The sequence below is a fragment of the Hyperolius riggenbachi genome, chromosome 6 (genome assembly GCF_040937935.1).
Source record: "Hyperolius riggenbachi isolate aHypRig1 chromosome 6, aHypRig1.pri, whole genome shotgun sequence".
Classification (NCBI taxonomy): Eukaryota; Metazoa; Chordata; class Amphibia; order Anura; family Hyperoliidae; genus Hyperolius; species Hyperolius riggenbachi.
Genome location: NC_090651.1, coordinates 152,340,151 through 152,357,747, shown reverse-complemented (window position 1 = coordinate 152,357,747; position 17,597 = coordinate 152,340,151). Strand labels below are relative to the sequence as shown.

Here is a 17,597-nt window from a genome sequence, read left to right as displayed (position 1 = left end):
AGGAGTAGTCTTGAAACAAAATTTCTCAAAATGACCTGTGAAATCCTAAAGGTACTCATTGGACTTTGGGCCCCTTAGCGCAGTTAGGGTGCAAAAAAGTGCCACACATGTATCGCCGTACTCGGAAGAAGTAGTACAAATGTGTTTTGGGGTGTATTTTTACACATACCCATGCTGGGTGGGGAAATAACTCTGTAAATGGACAATTGTGTGTAAAAAAAAAAAAAATCAAGATTGTCATTTTACAGAGGTATTTCTCCCACCCAGCATGGGTATGTGTAAAAATACACCCCAAAACACATTATACTACTTCTCCCGAGTACGGCGATACCACATGTGTGGCACTTTTTTGCACCCTAACTGCGCTAAGGGGCCCAAAGTCCAATGAGTACCTTTAGGATTTCACAGGTCATTTTTGTTTCAAGACTATTCCTCACGGTTTAGGGCCCCTAATATGCCAGGACAGCATAGGAACCCCACTAATTACCCCATTTTAGAAAGAAGACACCCCAAGGTATTCCGTTAGGAGTATGGTGAGTTCATAGAAGTTTTTATTTTTTTGTCACAAGTTAGCGGAAATTGATTTTAATTGGGTTTTTTTCACAAAGTGTCATTTTCCGCTAACTTGTGACAAAACATAAAATCTTCTATGAACTCACCATACTCCTAACGGAATACCTTTGGGTGTCTTCTTTCTAGAATGGGGTCATTTGTGGGGTTCCTATACTGCCCTGGCATTTTAGGGGCCCTAAACCGTGAGTAGTCTTGAAACCAAATGACGCAAAATGACCTGTGAAATCCTAAAGGTACTCATTGGACTTTGGGCGTACTTAGGGTGTAAAAAAGTGCCACACATGTGGTACCGCCGTACTCAGGAGAAGTAGTATAATGTGTTTTGGGGTGTATTTTTACACATACCCATGCTGGGTGGGAGAAATATCTCTGTAAATGACAATTGTTTAATTTTTTTTACACACAATTTTCCATTTACAGAGAGATTTCTCCCACCCAGCATGGGTATGTGTAAAAATACACCCCAAAACGCATTATACTACTTCTCCTGAGTACGGCGGTACCACATGTGTGACCTTTTTTTGCAGCCTAGGTGCGCTAAGGGGCCCAACGTCCTATTCACAGGTCATTTTGAGGCATTTGTTTTCTAGACTACTCCTCACGGTTTAGGGCCCCTAAAATGCCAGGGCAGTATAGGAACCCCACAAGTGACCCCATTTTAGAAAGAAGACACCCCAAGGTATTCCGTTAGGTGTATGGCGAGTTCATTGAAGATTTTATTTTTTGTCACAAGTTAGTGAAAAATGACACTTTGTGAAAAAAAAAAAAAATCAATTTCCGCTAACTTTTGACAAAAAATAAAATCTTCTATGAACTCGTCATACACCTAACAGAATACCTTGGGTTGTCTTTTTTTCTAAAATGGGGTCACTTGTGGGGTTCCTATACCGCCCTGGCATTTTACGGGCCCAAAACTGTGAGTAGTCTGGAAACCAAATGTCTCAAAATGACTGTTCAGGGGTATAAGCATCTGCAAATTTTGATGACAGGTGGCGAATGAGGGGGCAAATTTTGTGGATCCGGTCATAAGCAGGGTGGCCTTTTAGATGACAGGTTGTATTGGGCCTGATCTGATGGATAGGAGTGCTAGGGGGGTGACAGGAGGTGATTGATGGGTGTCTCAGGGGGTGGTTATAGGGGAAAATAGATGCAATCAGTGCACTGGGGAGGTGATCGGAAGGGGGTCTGAGGGGGATCTGAGGGTTTGGCCGAGTGATCAGGAGCCCACACGGGGCAAATTAGGGCCTGATCTGATGGGTAGGTGTGCTAGGGGGTGACAGGAGGTGATTGATGGGTGTCTCAAGGTGTGATTAGAGGGGGGAATAGATGCAAGCAATGCACTGGCGAGGTGATCAGGGCTGGGGTCTGAGGGTGTGGGCGGGTGATTGAGTGCTTTAGGGGCAGATAGGGGTCTAATCTGATGGATAGCAGTGACAGGGGGTGATTGATGGGTAATTAGTGGGTGTTTGGAGGAGAGAACAGATGTAAACAATGCACTTGGGAGGTGATCTGACGTCGATCTGCGGGCGATCTATTGGTGTGGGGGTGGGTGATCAGATTGCCCGCAAGGGGCAGGTTAGGGGCTGATTGATGGGTGGCAGTGACAGGGGGTGATTGACAGGTGATCAGGGGGATAGAGGGATACAGTACACAAGGGGGGGGGGGGTCTGGGGAGAATCCGAGGGGTGGGGGGGTGATCAGGAGTCCCCAGGGGGCAGTTTAGGGTTAAAAAAAAATAGCGTTGACAGATAGTGACAGGGGGTGATTGATGGGTGATTAGGGGGGTGATTGGGTGTAAACAGGGGTCTGGGGGGTGGGCAGGGGGGGAGGGGGTCTGAGGGGTGCTGTGGGCGATGGGCGGGGGGGGGGGGGGGAGATCAGTGTGCTTGGGTGCAGACTAGGGTGGCTGCAGCCTGCCCTGGTGGTCCCTCGGACACTGGGACCACCAGGGCAGGAGGCAGCCTGTATAATACACTTTGTAAACATTACAAAGTGTATTATACACTTTCCGTGCGGCAATCGTGGGGTTAACATCCCGCCGGCGCTTCCGTATGGCCGGGGGATGTTGCGACGGGTGAGCGGAGTCAGGCTCCGGCGGAGGATCGCGTCACGGATGACGCGATCGCTCCGCCCATGCCCCTAAAAGGACCGCCGCCTCTGTGGGTGAGCTGGTCCTTGCGGGCCCCACTTCCCGGCCGCCCCTGTGCGTTAAAGTTTTTTTTCCCTGTGCGGGAAGTGGTTAAAGTTTTTTTTTTGTTTGTTTGTTTTTTTGTTTTTGTTTTTTCAAGAAATTGTATTCTCAGTCTTGCTCCATGAACCCTCCCATACTTCTCTCAGATGGTCTTCACCCTCGGGGTCACATATTCCCATTATTTAGCTGGGCAGACTTATTTAGTTAGTAGTTATATAGTTATTTAGTTATAGTTATATAGTTAGATAGTTATTTAGAATAAAAAAAGACATTTGTCCAAGTCCAAACAGAAAAAAATAAGCAAACGAAGGATCGTCAAAACCAGGTGAGGTAGTTGAAAAAAGCTGGTATTTTTATTGAAGACTTCACATGAAAGAGGACAATAAAACCACAGGATCAACGAATGCGTTGATCCTGTGGTTTTATTGTCCCCTTTCATGTGGAGTCTTCAATAAAAAATACCAGCTTTTTTCACCTACCTCGCCTGGTTTTGCAGATCCTTCTTGTTTGCTATAATGGATTGGTGTGGCTGACCAGATCCTGTACAGCCTGGTAAAGGCCCAATGGTTTCAGAGCGCTTATGAACCTTGTTTGCAATTTGCCTGAAAAAAATAAGCATTGTGTGCCTTTCTCTCCTGCACCATTGCATATCCCAGTTTATCCAGGGCAAGGCAAAAAAAAAAAACCCTGACCAGACTTGGGCCAATTAACTTTTTAAAGGGGAAAAAATCCTTCCTTCACAATTCCAGGTGGCAGCTAGATCAAATCCCTGGATCAGCTTTGCTGGGAATTAACTAGTAATTATAGCAGAAGATGTCCTTCAATGTGCATGGAAAGCATCAAACCTCTCTTAAATGTAGATATATAATTTGTCATAACTACTTCCTGTGATAAAGTATTCCACAGTTTAACAGCTTACTGTACAGAACCCCTTCTTAAATAGAGGGCAAAACCATTTTTCCTGCATATGCGGATCATGTCACCTTGTCCTTTGTACAAGCCTGAGAACAAAAAGCTCATCTGCCAAGCTTTTGTATTGCCCTCTGTTTTATGTGTACATGTTAATCAGGTGACCCCCTAGCTGTCTTTTTTTTTTTCCCAAGCTGAATCTAGTTTGTACAAACTTTCTTGGTTAGTGAGACCTCCCAATCCCCCCCACCCCACCACCACCTACCCCACCCCACCACCACCTATACCTATAATGTCCTACCTATAGTGTAGTGCCCAAAACTTTATTTCATACTTCAGATGTGGCCTTACAAGTAATTTTATACAGAGGAGCCACTTCAGCTCCAGTCAGCATTTAACTTCTTCCTATCCACCTCACACCCTATTTTAGGAACACTGTGTTCTACTCACTATGCACCACAAAGCATATTTTGCATCATGCTGTCACTGAACAATGTACTACCAGTAGTATTAGAAGGGGATGATTGGCATGAACCATGCCAGTGTAGTGATGATCCTTTGGCTTGTGTTCAGAACGTAATAGACACGTAGCTGGAAGCCCCAGCATTTCATCATTTCTGGGTAACCAGGTCAGTAAGCCAGGTGGGTATCAAATGTAGTTGGGCTTTACATTATGAAAGGCTTTACCATACAAGGTAGTAATAGCACTATTTTTAAAGGGATTCTGACTACCACGTGACTAAATTTTATAATCATCATAGGAACATTTCAGTAGTTATTTTTATTCACATGCACTTAGTGATTAAGAGCCATCACATCCATAAAAGAATTGTATTTATAGCTCATGTAATAGTTCATGCTGCAAATGGTTGACAAGCCACTGGATAAACCAAGCAGCGTCACATTGGAAATGGGTTTTTGCACAACGGACTGTCGCTCTTTAGGGCGCATGACCATCCTTTGTCAAGGTGGTGCTGACTAAGTCTGGAGCTGCTTCGCTGCTAAGCGCTGAACTTGGATGACCTTAGTTTTGTCAGCAATTGGTTTAAGCCAGTTGTTGTTCATACACTCCTGGAGCGCAGCTAAGCATGTGTTTATTTTTGGAATGGGGTCTGAACAACAAAGGGGATAGTATCTAGCCCTGGGGTACACCAAATTTTGTGGTACAGGGTTCGACTAGAAAGGTCCCAAGGTTACCCTTTGCGTTCTGCCAGCCAAGAGAGTGTCACCATTTCAGATGGATGACAGTCCTTTGTAATAACCCTAGTTATGAAAAGAGAATGGGTGAACAGCATGCACTGAAATGTTCATAGGCGTGAAGGAGTGTTTGTTTGTATGTGTCAAAGTTGTGCAACTACTGTAAATATTTTGAATTAAAAAATGTTTGGTTTGGGTCAGCTTTAACCTTCTTGGCAGTAACCCCGAGCTGAACTTGGGGTAAGCCGCCGCGGAGGATTTCTCAGGCCCTGCAGGGCCGATTTTCATAATTTTTTTTTTTTGCTTGTTTTAGAACACTTTGCTTGCTTTTTACAACAGCTTTTTGGAGCTTTTTAGCTTTTTAGAACCCGAGCTTGCTGCATGTTCGGGTCGATCGGCGCCGATGCACCGCTACCCGCCGCGATACAGCCCCCCCGCATACACCTTGCGCAGCCTGGCCAAGCGCCGCCAGGCTGCGCTATGGGGCGGATCGGGACTCCCTGTGACGTCACGACGTCAATGACATCACTTCGTTTGTCGCCATGGCGACAGGGGAAGCCCTGAAGGAAATCCCATTTAGATCGGGATTTCCGGATGGGCTTGATCGCCGGTGGCGATCGGAGGGGTGGGAGGGAGGCCGCAGGGAGGGGGGGAATCATGTAGCTAGCGCTAGGCTAGCTACATGATAAAAACAAATAAAATAAATTAGGCTTAAAAAACCTCCCGCGGCCACGCAGCCGCAGAACAATTAACCGCCAGGAGGGTTAAAGCTACATTTTGATACCAGAAATTGATGGGGAATGTGTCTAGTTCTGATATTTTTACTGGAGCAGCACAGTGTCACTGAAGTGTTTTTTAACTATGTAGTCTTATTTAATTTTATACTGTACAAGCATCAGTATGTTTTTCCATAACCTGCTGTTTTAAAAAATATTACTCCCAAGACATGCAAGTTAGTTATGGGCAATGAGATGCAAACAGTTCAAAGTTGATGTAGAATTATGCAAATTTTGTGTTCAAATGTATACAGCTCGAAAACTGACAAATTGCATCCTGCAAAGGTGGAATTCATTTGTCAGTTTTTAAGTTGCATAATCTGCATCAACTCAGAATTTGCATTACAATGATACCTTAAAGTGGATCCGAGATGAAAAACTAACAAGTGATTTGACTATATCTTATCTAAAGTTTAGTTAACACAATAAATCTAGCTGCAAATCACTTCAACAGTATATGATTATTTATTCCTGTGATAGGAGAGCCATATTCTGCTTGTTATCATTACACACAGGCAAGCTGCTCTGCATCTCCACTCCTCAGTCTGAAAACTGCACTCACCTCTCCTCCCCCTTGCCTCTGAAATCTCTGGCTGGGAAAACCTCCTAGTCCTATTTTGGGGAAAAAAACCTCCTCCTCCCCAGACTGAGCTCCCATGAGCACTTGTTACATGGGACTCAAAATGCCTAGGCGATGGAGGAGCTTTGGGCGAGGCTTGTTTAGTTTATAGGGAATTAACAAAACTTATCTATCGGGCATACTATACCCCCCAACAGTTACATAGCCATAAGGGTAAGGTGGCGGAGGGAGATTTCTTTCACATGATTTGGAGCTGCCCAGTTATTACGAACTATTGGTCAGACCTGGCCCATATTATGATAGAGGTGATGGGAGAGAGGGTGGTGGTCAACCCTAGATCTCTTCTGTTGGGCTTATATATAGACACCAATATCTCTCCCCAAGGTGTCGCCATGGTACAATTGAGTGAGCTTCTATGGAAGGAAGGAGGTTTTTTTATAGATGGGGTTGCATACAAACGCTGATGAATTTGCATCCGCATGCAAATTCGTTAACATGGTTTCTGTGATGGATCCACACCGCACAAGTGGAAACAGGCCCTTAGACTGTTTGGGGAGGGATCATTGGACTTGGCACAGCTGGTCGCGAGGAGACTGGGGTCATGATGGGATTTGTCAGTATTTGATTGGTCCAATGGTGCAAAAAAAAAAAAAAAAAAGATTGGCTTGAGGAATGCCCTATAAACTATATGTAAGAGGTACAATTATGCAATGAGTAAAAGTTTCTCTAATCCACTTTAAGCTGGTGTACGGTATGGCTGCATAAGAGGAGCTAAGCACAAAGATGTAGGCCAGAGACAGAGGTCGCATAGTGCACGTTTGTGATGGTAAGGTTTGCAACCGGAGTTTAGTTTACCAATGGTGCAAGCACAGTGAACTTGTATTACTATGGGCATATGGCTCTATGGCTTCACTGCTAGCAGTATCTGCATCAGAGATTCACCTGAAAGGCTACAGATCACCATTCTCCATAAATATTGAGTGAACGTTTACTAATTTGGGCTTTAAACACCATGTTTTCAGTAAAATGTATGTATTTTTTTTCCTATTTTGCAGGATTTGGACGTGAAGGCTGGTGGAGGTTGTGTTATGACCATAGGAGAGATGCTGCGTTCTTTCCTAACAAAACTGGAATGGTTCTCCACCCTTTTTCCAAGGATCCCAGTACCTGTGCAGAAGCACATAGATCAGCAGATAAAAAGCAAGCCAAGGAAGGTAAAGAAAGAATGTGCAGAAGAGACTGAAGAAGTAGAACGCCATGCTGAAAGACGGCGATCCAGGTATTAACACTTCAGTGTTTTGTTTTTTGTGTTTTTGTCTTTTTCCTTCTATTGACACATACAAATATATACTGTATAACTCCATCTTCAGTTGATGAGGTCCCATTTTAAAATATTTTACAGTTGTGCTAGATATTATATTTAGTCTTTTTGGTTAAAACAATATAAAACCCTGACATAATATTCAATGAAAACATGTTTTCCTACTTTTTATATGCCATACGGTTATCATATTTGCTTTTGTGCAGAAGTATTAATATTCATTTCGAAACATGTTCCCAAAATACATTTTTCTTTGCTCTGAGAGCTGCCTTTGCATTTTATACAGTGGTGTGAAAAACTATTTGCCCCCTTCCTGATTTCTTATTCTTTTGCATGTTTGTCACACTTAAATGTTTCTGCTCATCAAAAACCGTTAACTATTAGTCAAAAATAACATAATTGAACGCAAAATGCAGTTTTAAATGATGGTTTTTATTATTTAGTGAGAAAAAAACTCAAAACCTACATGGCCCTGTGTGAAAAAGAAATTGCCCCCTGAACCTAATAACTGGTTGGGCCACCCTTAGCAGCAATAACTTCTATCAAGCGTTTGCGATAACTTGCAACGAATCTTTTACAGCACTCTGGAGGAATTTTGGCCCACTCATCTTTGCAGAATTGTTGTAATTCAGCTTTATTTGAGGGTTTTCTAGCATAAACCGCCTTTTTAAGGTCATGCCACAACATCTCAATAGGGTTCAGGTCAGGACTTTGACCAGGCCACTCAAAAATCTTCATTTTGTTTTTCTTCAGCCATTCAGAGGTGGATTTGTTGGTGTGTTTTGGGTCATTGTCCTGCTGCAGCACCCAAGATCGCTTCAGCTTGAGTTGACTAACAGATGGCCGGACATTCTCCTTCAGGATTTTTTGGTAGACAGTAGAATTCATGGTTCCATCCATCACAGCAAGCCTTCCAGGTCCTGAAGCAGCAAAACAACCCCAGACCATCACACTACCACCACCATATTTTACTGTTGGTATGATGTTCTTTTGATGAAATGCTGTGTTACTTCTACGCCAGATGTAATGGGACACGCACCTTCCAAAAAGTTCAACTTTTGTCTCGTTGGTCCACAAGGTATTTTCCCAAAAGTCTTGGCAATCATTGAGATGTCTTTTAGCAAAATTGAGACGAGCCTTAATGTTCTTTTTGCTTATAAGTGGTTTGCGCCTTGGATATCTTCCATGCAGGCCGTTTTTGCCCAGTCTCTTTTTTTAATGGTGGAGTCGTGAACACTGACCTTAAAGGGGAACTGAAGAGAGAGGTATATGGAGGCTGTCATGTTTATTTCCTTTTAATCAATACCAGTTGCCTGGCAGCCCTGCTAGTCTATTTCTCTGCAGTAGTATCTTATTAAAACCAGAAACAAGCATGCAGCTAGTCTTGTCAGATCAGACTTATAAGTCTGAACCACTGAAACACCTGATCTGCTGCATGCTTGTTCAGGGGCTATGGCTAATAGTATTAGAGGCAGAGGATCAGCAGGGCTGCCAGGCAACTGGTATTGTCTAAAAGGAAATAAACATGACAGCCTCCATATACCTCTCTCTTCAGTTCCCCTTTAATTGAGGCAAGTGAGGCCTGCAGTTCTTTAGATGTTGTCCTGGGGTCTTTTGTGGCCTCTCGGATGAGTTTTCTCTGCGCTCTTGGGGTAATTTTGATCGGCTGGCCACTCCTGGGAAGGTTCATCACTGTTCCATGTTTTTGCCATTTGTGGATAATTGCTCTCACTGTGGTTCGCTGGAGTCCCAAAGCTTTAGAAATGGCGTTATAACCTTTACCAGACTGATAGATTTCAATTACAGTACTTTTGTTCTCATTTGTTCCTGAATTTCTTTGGATCTTGGCATGATGTCTAGCTTTTGAGGAGCTATCTGACACTTCTCTGTGTCAGATAGCTCCTATTTAAGTGATTTGATTGAAACAGGTGTGGCAGTAATCAGGCCTGGGGGTGACTACAGAAATTGAACTCCGGTGTGATAAACCACGGTTAAGTTATTTTTTAACAAGGGGGGGCAATCACTTTTTCACACAGGGCCATGTAGATTTGGAGTTTTTTTTTCTCACTAAATAATAAAAACCATCATTTAAAACTGCATTGTGTTCAATTATGTTATCTTTGACAGTTAATGGTTTTTGATGAGCAGAAACATTTAAGTGTGACAAACATGCAAAAGAATAAGAAATCAGGAAGGGGGCAAATAGTTTTCACACCACTGTACATAACGGTTTTATTCATCTTGTAATGTGTGCAGAAATGCTTTCTGAGTCTGTCTGTGTTCAGGAGTGTCTGCCTTTGAGTGTTGCACTTCCACAGTTATAGTTCATTGGTACTTTGTGTCCGACATAGACAATCTTAGTATTGCTTTTTTTTTTTTTTTTTTCAGGGTGGATAGGGCTTTTTCCTAATGTTAAACATTGAACCCCACACATTACAAAAATAAAATACTGTAAATGTATAAAAACGCAACATTTTGAAGAATTTTTTTTCCCACTTTGGCGCAGCAAAAAATATTTTAAAAGGGGAGTCGGGATAATTTTTTTTCCCTAAAACAATGTCTCGAGTTTATATAGAACTCTATCAGCAAGAAGTTAAGGGAATCTGAGCATCTGAAACAAATACAGAGGGGGTGCTTCTCCGTAGCCCTCTTTCTACATATTTAAAACAAACCTTCCCCTAAGGTGGGGTGCTTCTCTGTAGCCCTGTCTACATTAGGGTATCCATGTTGCTGCTGTCCGTGCTGAAGAACTGTAGGTTGGAAGTGCCTGCTTTGATGCCATGCAACATGTAATGCTTGACAGGCATGTACTAGTAGTGGCTGTCCAAGTGTTTGCTATAGCCAGAGACCTCACCTGCAGTGCTTGATTATAGGGATTTCTGGCCTCTATGTTCAGCCATGTTTTGATCCTGAACAGCCTCTCTAGGTATAATTACAGTGTGCACGGCACTTGGGTAACTGCCACAAATAGTGTACAGGATCCTCCCTGTGCACCAACAGCGACTTTGTCACAGAAAGTAGTCTTCCACACCAATTTTTTGTTGAAAGTTAAAAACTCATTGTGTATATACTGTATACATATATCTAATACAAGACGTCCCAAGTATAAGCTGAGCCCCTAACTTTTGCCTCTCACAAACCTTAATATTTTGTAACCAGAGTATATAAGACGAACCCACAATGTCTCCCCCCAGCCTCTCTTCAACACACCAAGTTCTAAGCTGCATTTGGATAAATTGAATTTTCGTTGACCTTCTCTGTTAGAGACCTGTTTATTACACAAGTAAAACCATGCTTTCTTTTTGCAAAATATTACTAAACTAGCTGATGGGCTGGTGTTACCCAGGTATGTATTTGACTGGTGTTGGCTGCGCCCACTTTTTCTAACTAACACACAATTACTCAGTGACCAATTTTGAGAGCTTTGGCATCAATGTGCATTGAAATAATTTAAAATTAAAAGGTATTTTTTACAAAACGTTGTTTTTTTTCTACCTATATCATTGAAATTAAACAAATCTGGCTGTGGCTCCACCCCCTTTTCTGAATTTGAATCCCAGTTACTCAATGGCCAGCTGTACCAGGTTGAAAGCTTGTGCCATTAACAGTGCATAAATGGCAGAAATTAAATATTCCCCTTAAAATAATCAGTAGGTGAATTTTGATTGGCTTTTTAAGCTCCACCCACTTTTCAGAATATTAATCCCAGTCACCCAGTGACCAACTGTGCAAAGTTTGAGAACCCTGCCAATAACAGTGTAAGAATGGCTGCAGTTTTCATTTTCCCAGTGAATTATTTTTTGGTCTCTGCCCACTCTGGTTGTGGGGAAAAAAGGAACCTATATGATGTTCCAGGTAATGTACTGTGTGTGCCCAATTTCATTCAAACCCGTTCAGCCATTGTTGCGTGATTAACAAACATCCAAACATTTTCATTTATAATATTCGTAAGACAATTTATACTAAAAGAAAAAGTTCCTGTGTGATAACACGTATGTTTTTTAAAACATGCTGTTCACTACATTTTTATTTTTCCTTTCTTCTGACCCATCTAATCCCATTGTTTTAATACTTGTTGTTTCAGATCTCCAAAAAAATCTGCAAGCCCTCGCAGATCTCCCAGGCGATCACGAAGCAGAAGTCATCATAGAGAGCACCATAGCACATCAAGCTTTGATAGGGAACTTGAACGAGAAAAAGAACGCCAAAGGATAGAACGAGAGACGAAAGACAAACGTCGTTCACGAAGTCATGAACGTGGTACAGACCGCAGGAGGAGTAAAAGCAGGGACAGACACAGAACTAGAAGTCGAAGCCGAGACCGCAAGACTGACAGACGTGAACGGGACAAAGAAAAAGAAAATGACAGGAGTAGAAAACGGGACTATGACAAAAAGGGCAATGGTAGAGATAAAGAATCTGATAAACCACGTGACCGTTCAAAGGAGCGAAAGAGGAGTGAGGAAAGAAAAGACAGAGAGGACAAGAGACACAGAGAAGACAGAGAATCTCGTAAGGAGAGGAGGCACAGCCGGAGCAGAAGCAAAGACAAAAAGCAAAGGAAGAGCAGGAGTCCTAGCCGGAATGCACGTGGGAGAAGCCGAAGCAAGGAAAAGTCAAACAAACACAAGGAGAAGTCAGCTAAACGTAGTAGGAGTACCAGTCGTGACAGGACAGACAGTGTAGAAAAACCCAGAAAGAGAGAGCATAGCTCTAGCAGGGAGAGGCCACGCAAACGAAGTAGGAGTAAGGACCGAGGAGGCCATAAGCGTGACCATGAAACAAAGGACCACAACCGTCAAAGTACAGAGTGTGATGAAAAGCAGAAAGGCAAAGAGGAGACTGAGACATTTTAGCCAATGGATCACATGGAACCTTTATCATTTTTTTATATTATTTTAATGTTGGTTTAAATTTTTTTTGTGCAGCTTCTTACCCCTAATTTTTTATTTTCCATGTTCTGCTCTTTAGCTCTCTCTCTCTCCCCCCACCCCACCCCCCTTTTACTTTTTTTTTTTTGTCATGGTTAGTGGCATCTCATTAAATTGTTCGTGTAGGGAAGTGCCTTCTTGGGAATCTTATGTACATAGGACTGGACTTGCTCCTTCCCTACATGTGCTGAATTTCTGCTCTCATGCAGCTACTGTTGCGTTTTTATTGGGTCAGTGTTTCTAAATTGTACAGCCTGCACCTGGTGATGCCCTGATGTTTTTAATTCCTCTGACGCAATAGACCTGAAGGTTCTTTATGAACATATGGCCACTTTTCTTGTTCTAACGCTCGTGAGGTTGTGATTATCCACCTGACGCTGCGTGCATGGCTTAGTTGAAATTTTGTTAGGATGGTTAACTCTACTGATTTATTTTTTTTCTAAATATTATGAATGCAGATATGACATTTGAATTTTGTGTTGTTCAGTTGTCCTTTTTTTTTTTATAAAAAGCAAAATAACATTTTGAACTATTGTATTCTTTCATCACCTTTACTTGTTTAATACTGAAATATCTGGATAGTAATGGTTAAAGTGAACCTGGACCCTTGCAAAGGACAGCAGGAAAACAGACATGCACCCTGTATGTATGTAGAGAGTTTAGCCTATTTAACTCCCCCCCCCCCACCCCCCCCCCCAATTGTCTAATCACAAGGTGTAATTTGATCTCTCTCCTGTGTCACATGTCTGACACGACAGAGATGGCAGATAAGCTCATTTGAAAGCACAGGGTGTGAACAATGTCTTTTTCCATGAATCAGGAAGTATAAACAGTGGCAGCTTTATTTTAGCATTTGTATCAGCTGTAACAAAAATGTTTTTGTTTAAAACTTATTTTACTGTTGCATATATTTTAAAGCAGAAAGGACTTCTGGGTTCTGGTCTGATTTAAAGTGGATCCAAGATAAACTTTTACTCCTTGCATAATTGTGTTCCTTTCATATAGTTTATAGGGCATTCCTCAAGCCAAATACTTTTTTTGTTTTTTTGTTGTTGTTGTTTTAATACTCTAATTCCCTATAAACTCAACAAGCCTCGCCCACAGCTCCTTTTGTGCCTTGGCACTGTAGCAAGGGCTTATGGGAGCTCAGACTGGGCAGGAGGAGGGGGGGAGGTGTTACTAGCAATTGATTTCAAAGGCAGAGGGGGGGTGGAGAGGGGACTAAAGTTACACACAGGCAAGCTGATAGCATTTCTAGCCCTCAGCAAGTGACAAACAGAACATGGCTGCCCTTATTATATAACAGGAATAAATTATCTCAAACGTTTGAAGCTGTTTGCAGCTAGATATGCTGTGTTAACTATCTAAAGTTTAGATAAGATATATAGACAAGTTACTTGTTATAGATAGATTTTTTTTTTTCATCTCGGATTCCCTTTAAGGGCACTGCCTCTGACCTGAGTTTAATGAGGCACTATGGCAAAAAAAATGTAAAATTTTAAAATATATGCAAACATATACAAATAAGAAGTACGTTTTTACCAGAGTAAAATGAGCAATGAATTACTTTTCTCCTATGTTGCTGTCACTTACATAGAAATCTGACAGAAGTGACAGGTTTTTGACTAGTCCATCAGCAAAATGCCTCCTGCTCTGGTGTGCACCACCGAATTGAGATACATTGACCAAGCATATCCAAAACCCTCAAAAAGCCGCTCTGTGTGCCCCAGCCCTCAGTGAATGGCAGTTGCTCTGTTCAACTGCCAAAAAAACTGTAGCGAGCAGGGTAAGCTGGACATCATCATTGTTTAAATCCTTTTTAGGGAATATCTTTAAAAATAATAAAAGCCTTGCTGAGAATCCCCTATGAAGAGATGGAATAGTTAAAACCTGTCGCTTCTGTCAGATTTATACTCCCTACTGTAAGTGACAGCAACATAGGAGAAAAGTAATTTATGGCTCATTTTACTCTGGAAAAAACATACTTTGTATATGTTTGCACGTATTTAAAATTTTACAATTTTTTTCACCATAGTGCCCCTTTAAATCTTCTTTCAATTTAGTAAGCCAGTACCTGTTCAGTAAGGAGTTTTTCGGCAAGACTCTCTAACGTTACTACCTACTGAGCACAGCCTTGGCTGCTTTGAGCCCCATTGGAGAAACTGCTATGCAAATGTTGAAATTATATTTTGAAGCTCTTCAAAACCATTCAATATCTTGACATACTGATATCCAAAGATGCAAGATTCTTTAACTAATATAGTTTTTTATTTATAGATCATGAACATTTTATGTAGTACTATATAATAGGGGATGCAAGTAGCAAACCTACACATGTAGCAGGAGGAGAAGAGCAACCTTTGCAATCAAGCTTAGAAATTTAGGAAGTGGGGAGTATGAGAATGATTAGAAAATGGGTAGGCAAGTTTGAAGAGGTGGCTTTTGAACTAGTTTATAATGGTTTTAAAGGTAGGAGTAAACCTGAACAATGGCATAGCAATAGGGGATGCAGAGGTTGCGACCGTACTGGGGTCCCTGGACCAGAAAGGACCACTAGGGGCCCTGTTTCATCCATCTTATTAGCTTTCCCTTGGTGCTATGCTGGTAATGCCTCTATAATGTGCATTTCATAGTGGTAATCTTTAGAGGGGCACTATGGTTAAAAAACTGGTTATATCATTTAATATAAAATATGTGCAATTGTAGCAGTGTTTAACACATATATTGTGGCAGGATAAAAGTGTATTTCAGTATTACATTACCCTTAGTTACAGATGAGTCGCGTCGGCAGAGGAAATTACCTGACGCCAAATCAGCACATACCATTGTGCAGTAGGAGGCAGCGTATCAGCTGTTTGAGCTGATGTTTTAATCCCCCACCCTTTGATATTTCGTGAGAGGATTCCTCCACTAACGGCTCACCCTAGAAGTTTTACTACTAATCTAAGCCGCCGTACGTCTCAGGACATTGACGTACGGCTCTGATGAAAAGAATGCAGGTACTGCTACATCGCAGAGAGCTGGTCTCCACAGCAACGGACAACAATATCTGTCCGTTCCTGAGCCAGCTGGGATGCCTCAGCGGGGAGCATTTTTTCATAAGAGCCGTACGTCAATGTCCTGAGACGTACGGCGGCTTAGATGAATAGTCCAATAAGGTATGGGGTCTGGAGTAGCAGGGACCGGAGAACATTTAAAGTGGATACGAGATAAACTTTTACTCATTGCATAATTGTGTTCCTTTCATATAGTTTATAGGGCATTCCTCAAGCCAAATACTTTTTTTGTTTTGTTTTAATACTCTAATTCACTATAAACTAAACAAGCCTTGCCCACAGCTCCTTTTGTGCCTTGGCACTGTAGCAAGGGCTTATGGGAGCTCAGACTGGGCAGGAGGAACAGGTTACTAGCCATTGATTTCAGAGGCAGAGGGGACTGAATTTACACACAGGCAAGCTGATAGCATCTCCAGCCATCAGCATGTGACAAACAGAACATGGCTGCCCTCATTGTATTGCAGGAATAAATAATCATAAACTTTTGAAGCTGTTTGCAGCTAGATATGCTGTGTAAACTTTAGATAAGATATATAGACAAGTTAGTTTTTCATCTCTGATCCGCTTTGAGTGGCGAGGGTACCGGAATTCTGCATGGGGCTTGGGGAAGCCCCGGGTAAGTGAAACCTCTTTTCTTTTGCAGCGTGCCAGAGACCGCTGCCACCAAAAATGAGGCTTGCCCACATCACACCACTTGGAGAGATCGGTTTATGGGATCAGGAGCCAATGAAATAGTCTCCTGACTGGCTCACAGTGCTGCGACTATACCAACGGCAGGGTGAGTGGGCTGCCGCAAAGGAGGGAGCGGCGAGAGAGTGTGGTGGTGTTGAGTGAAATGTATGCCCTGGTGGATAACAGCTGCCAAACAGCGTGTGGATTTCAATTAGTGTTGTTCGAAAGTATTTAATAAATACATTGAAGAGTACTGTACCAACTCCAGTGGGACCCCCACTGCTAACAGTCACCCATTTTGGATATGATCCATTGACCACAACTCTTTGCTTTCTGTCCATAAGCCAGTTCCTTATCCATGCATTCAGATTCTTCCCCAGTTCCCAAAATCTACATTAGCATTCACCACCTTTTAAAAGCTCAGCATGTTAGTCAAGGCCTGTCTCTAGTGAACGCATGTTGAGTTGATGCTGAGTAACTAAGCAAGCCATACACTGGTCAATTTGACTATCTATATACAGGGCTTGGACAGAATAATGGAAACACATTTTTGCATCATAATCTTTGAACATGTTTTAAGCAATTAAAACTTGACATATGTTAATTTTTTGGGTTGTTTTTGTTATTTGATATGTTTAATTAAAATTGTTTTTTTACATATATTTAAACCAAAGTTGGTTATAATTTATAAAAATTGCAAATCTCTCAGACTTTCAAAGAGGCCAAGTTGTTGGTGCTCGTGTAACAGAAACTGCCCGAATGCTTGGCATCTCAAGAGGTACTGATAAATACAAATACTGCAATTATTATTATTACTGTCTCAAAAGTAATGACTGCCTTTGAAAGAGAAGGAAAAACGTCCTCAGCAAAGCACAGTTGTGGCCGAAAGTCGAAGTTGTCTGAGACAGGCCCGTCGGACTCTAAATCGAATTGTTAGCAAAGCTTGCACGACCACGGCTCCTAAAATCACTGAAGAGCTGAATGAACACCTACAGAACCCAGTTTCCACAAAAACTGTTAGTCGGGAGCTGCACAAATCTGGATTCCATGGAAGAACTGCAATTAGAAGACCTCTGCTCTTAAAGACAAATGTTTAAAAGTGTTTAGAGTGGTATAGAAACCACCAGAATTTGTCCCTCGAGCAGTGGAAAAAATGTGATTTTCCTCTGACGAATGATCGTTTACCTTATTTCCGCCCGAGTGTATGTTTGGAGACAGCCGAAAGAAGCATTTCATCCAGACTGCCTTCTCCCAACATGGTGGGGGTCCTGTGATGATCTGGGGTGCTATTTCTTGGAAATCCGCCTGGCCAATGATTTCCTTTCATGGAAGAATTAACAGCCGACACTATTTAGGAATTTTGGGCGACCAAGTTCATCCTATGGTTAAAG

At 42.1% G+C, this 17,597-nt stretch overlaps 1 protein-coding gene across 1 annotated transcript in view; it reads left to right on the top strand.

Annotated features, from left to right (window-relative positions):
* The window catches only part of PRPF38B (pre-mRNA processing factor 38B), a 66,382-nt gene extending 53,382 nt beyond the window's left edge, over nucleotides 1-13,000 (top strand). Inside the window, exons 5-6 of the mRNA XM_068240098.1 lie at nucleotides 7,282-7,505; nucleotides 11,632-13,000. Of these exons, the coding sequence (XP_068096199.1) occupies nucleotides 7,282-7,505; nucleotides 11,632-12,403 (996 nt within the window). The 3' untranslated portion in view covers nucleotides 12,404-13,000. The remainder of the gene's footprint in view (nucleotides 1-7,281; nucleotides 7,506-11,631) is intronic.
* Nucleotides 13,001-17,597: the final 4,597 nt, after the last annotated feature.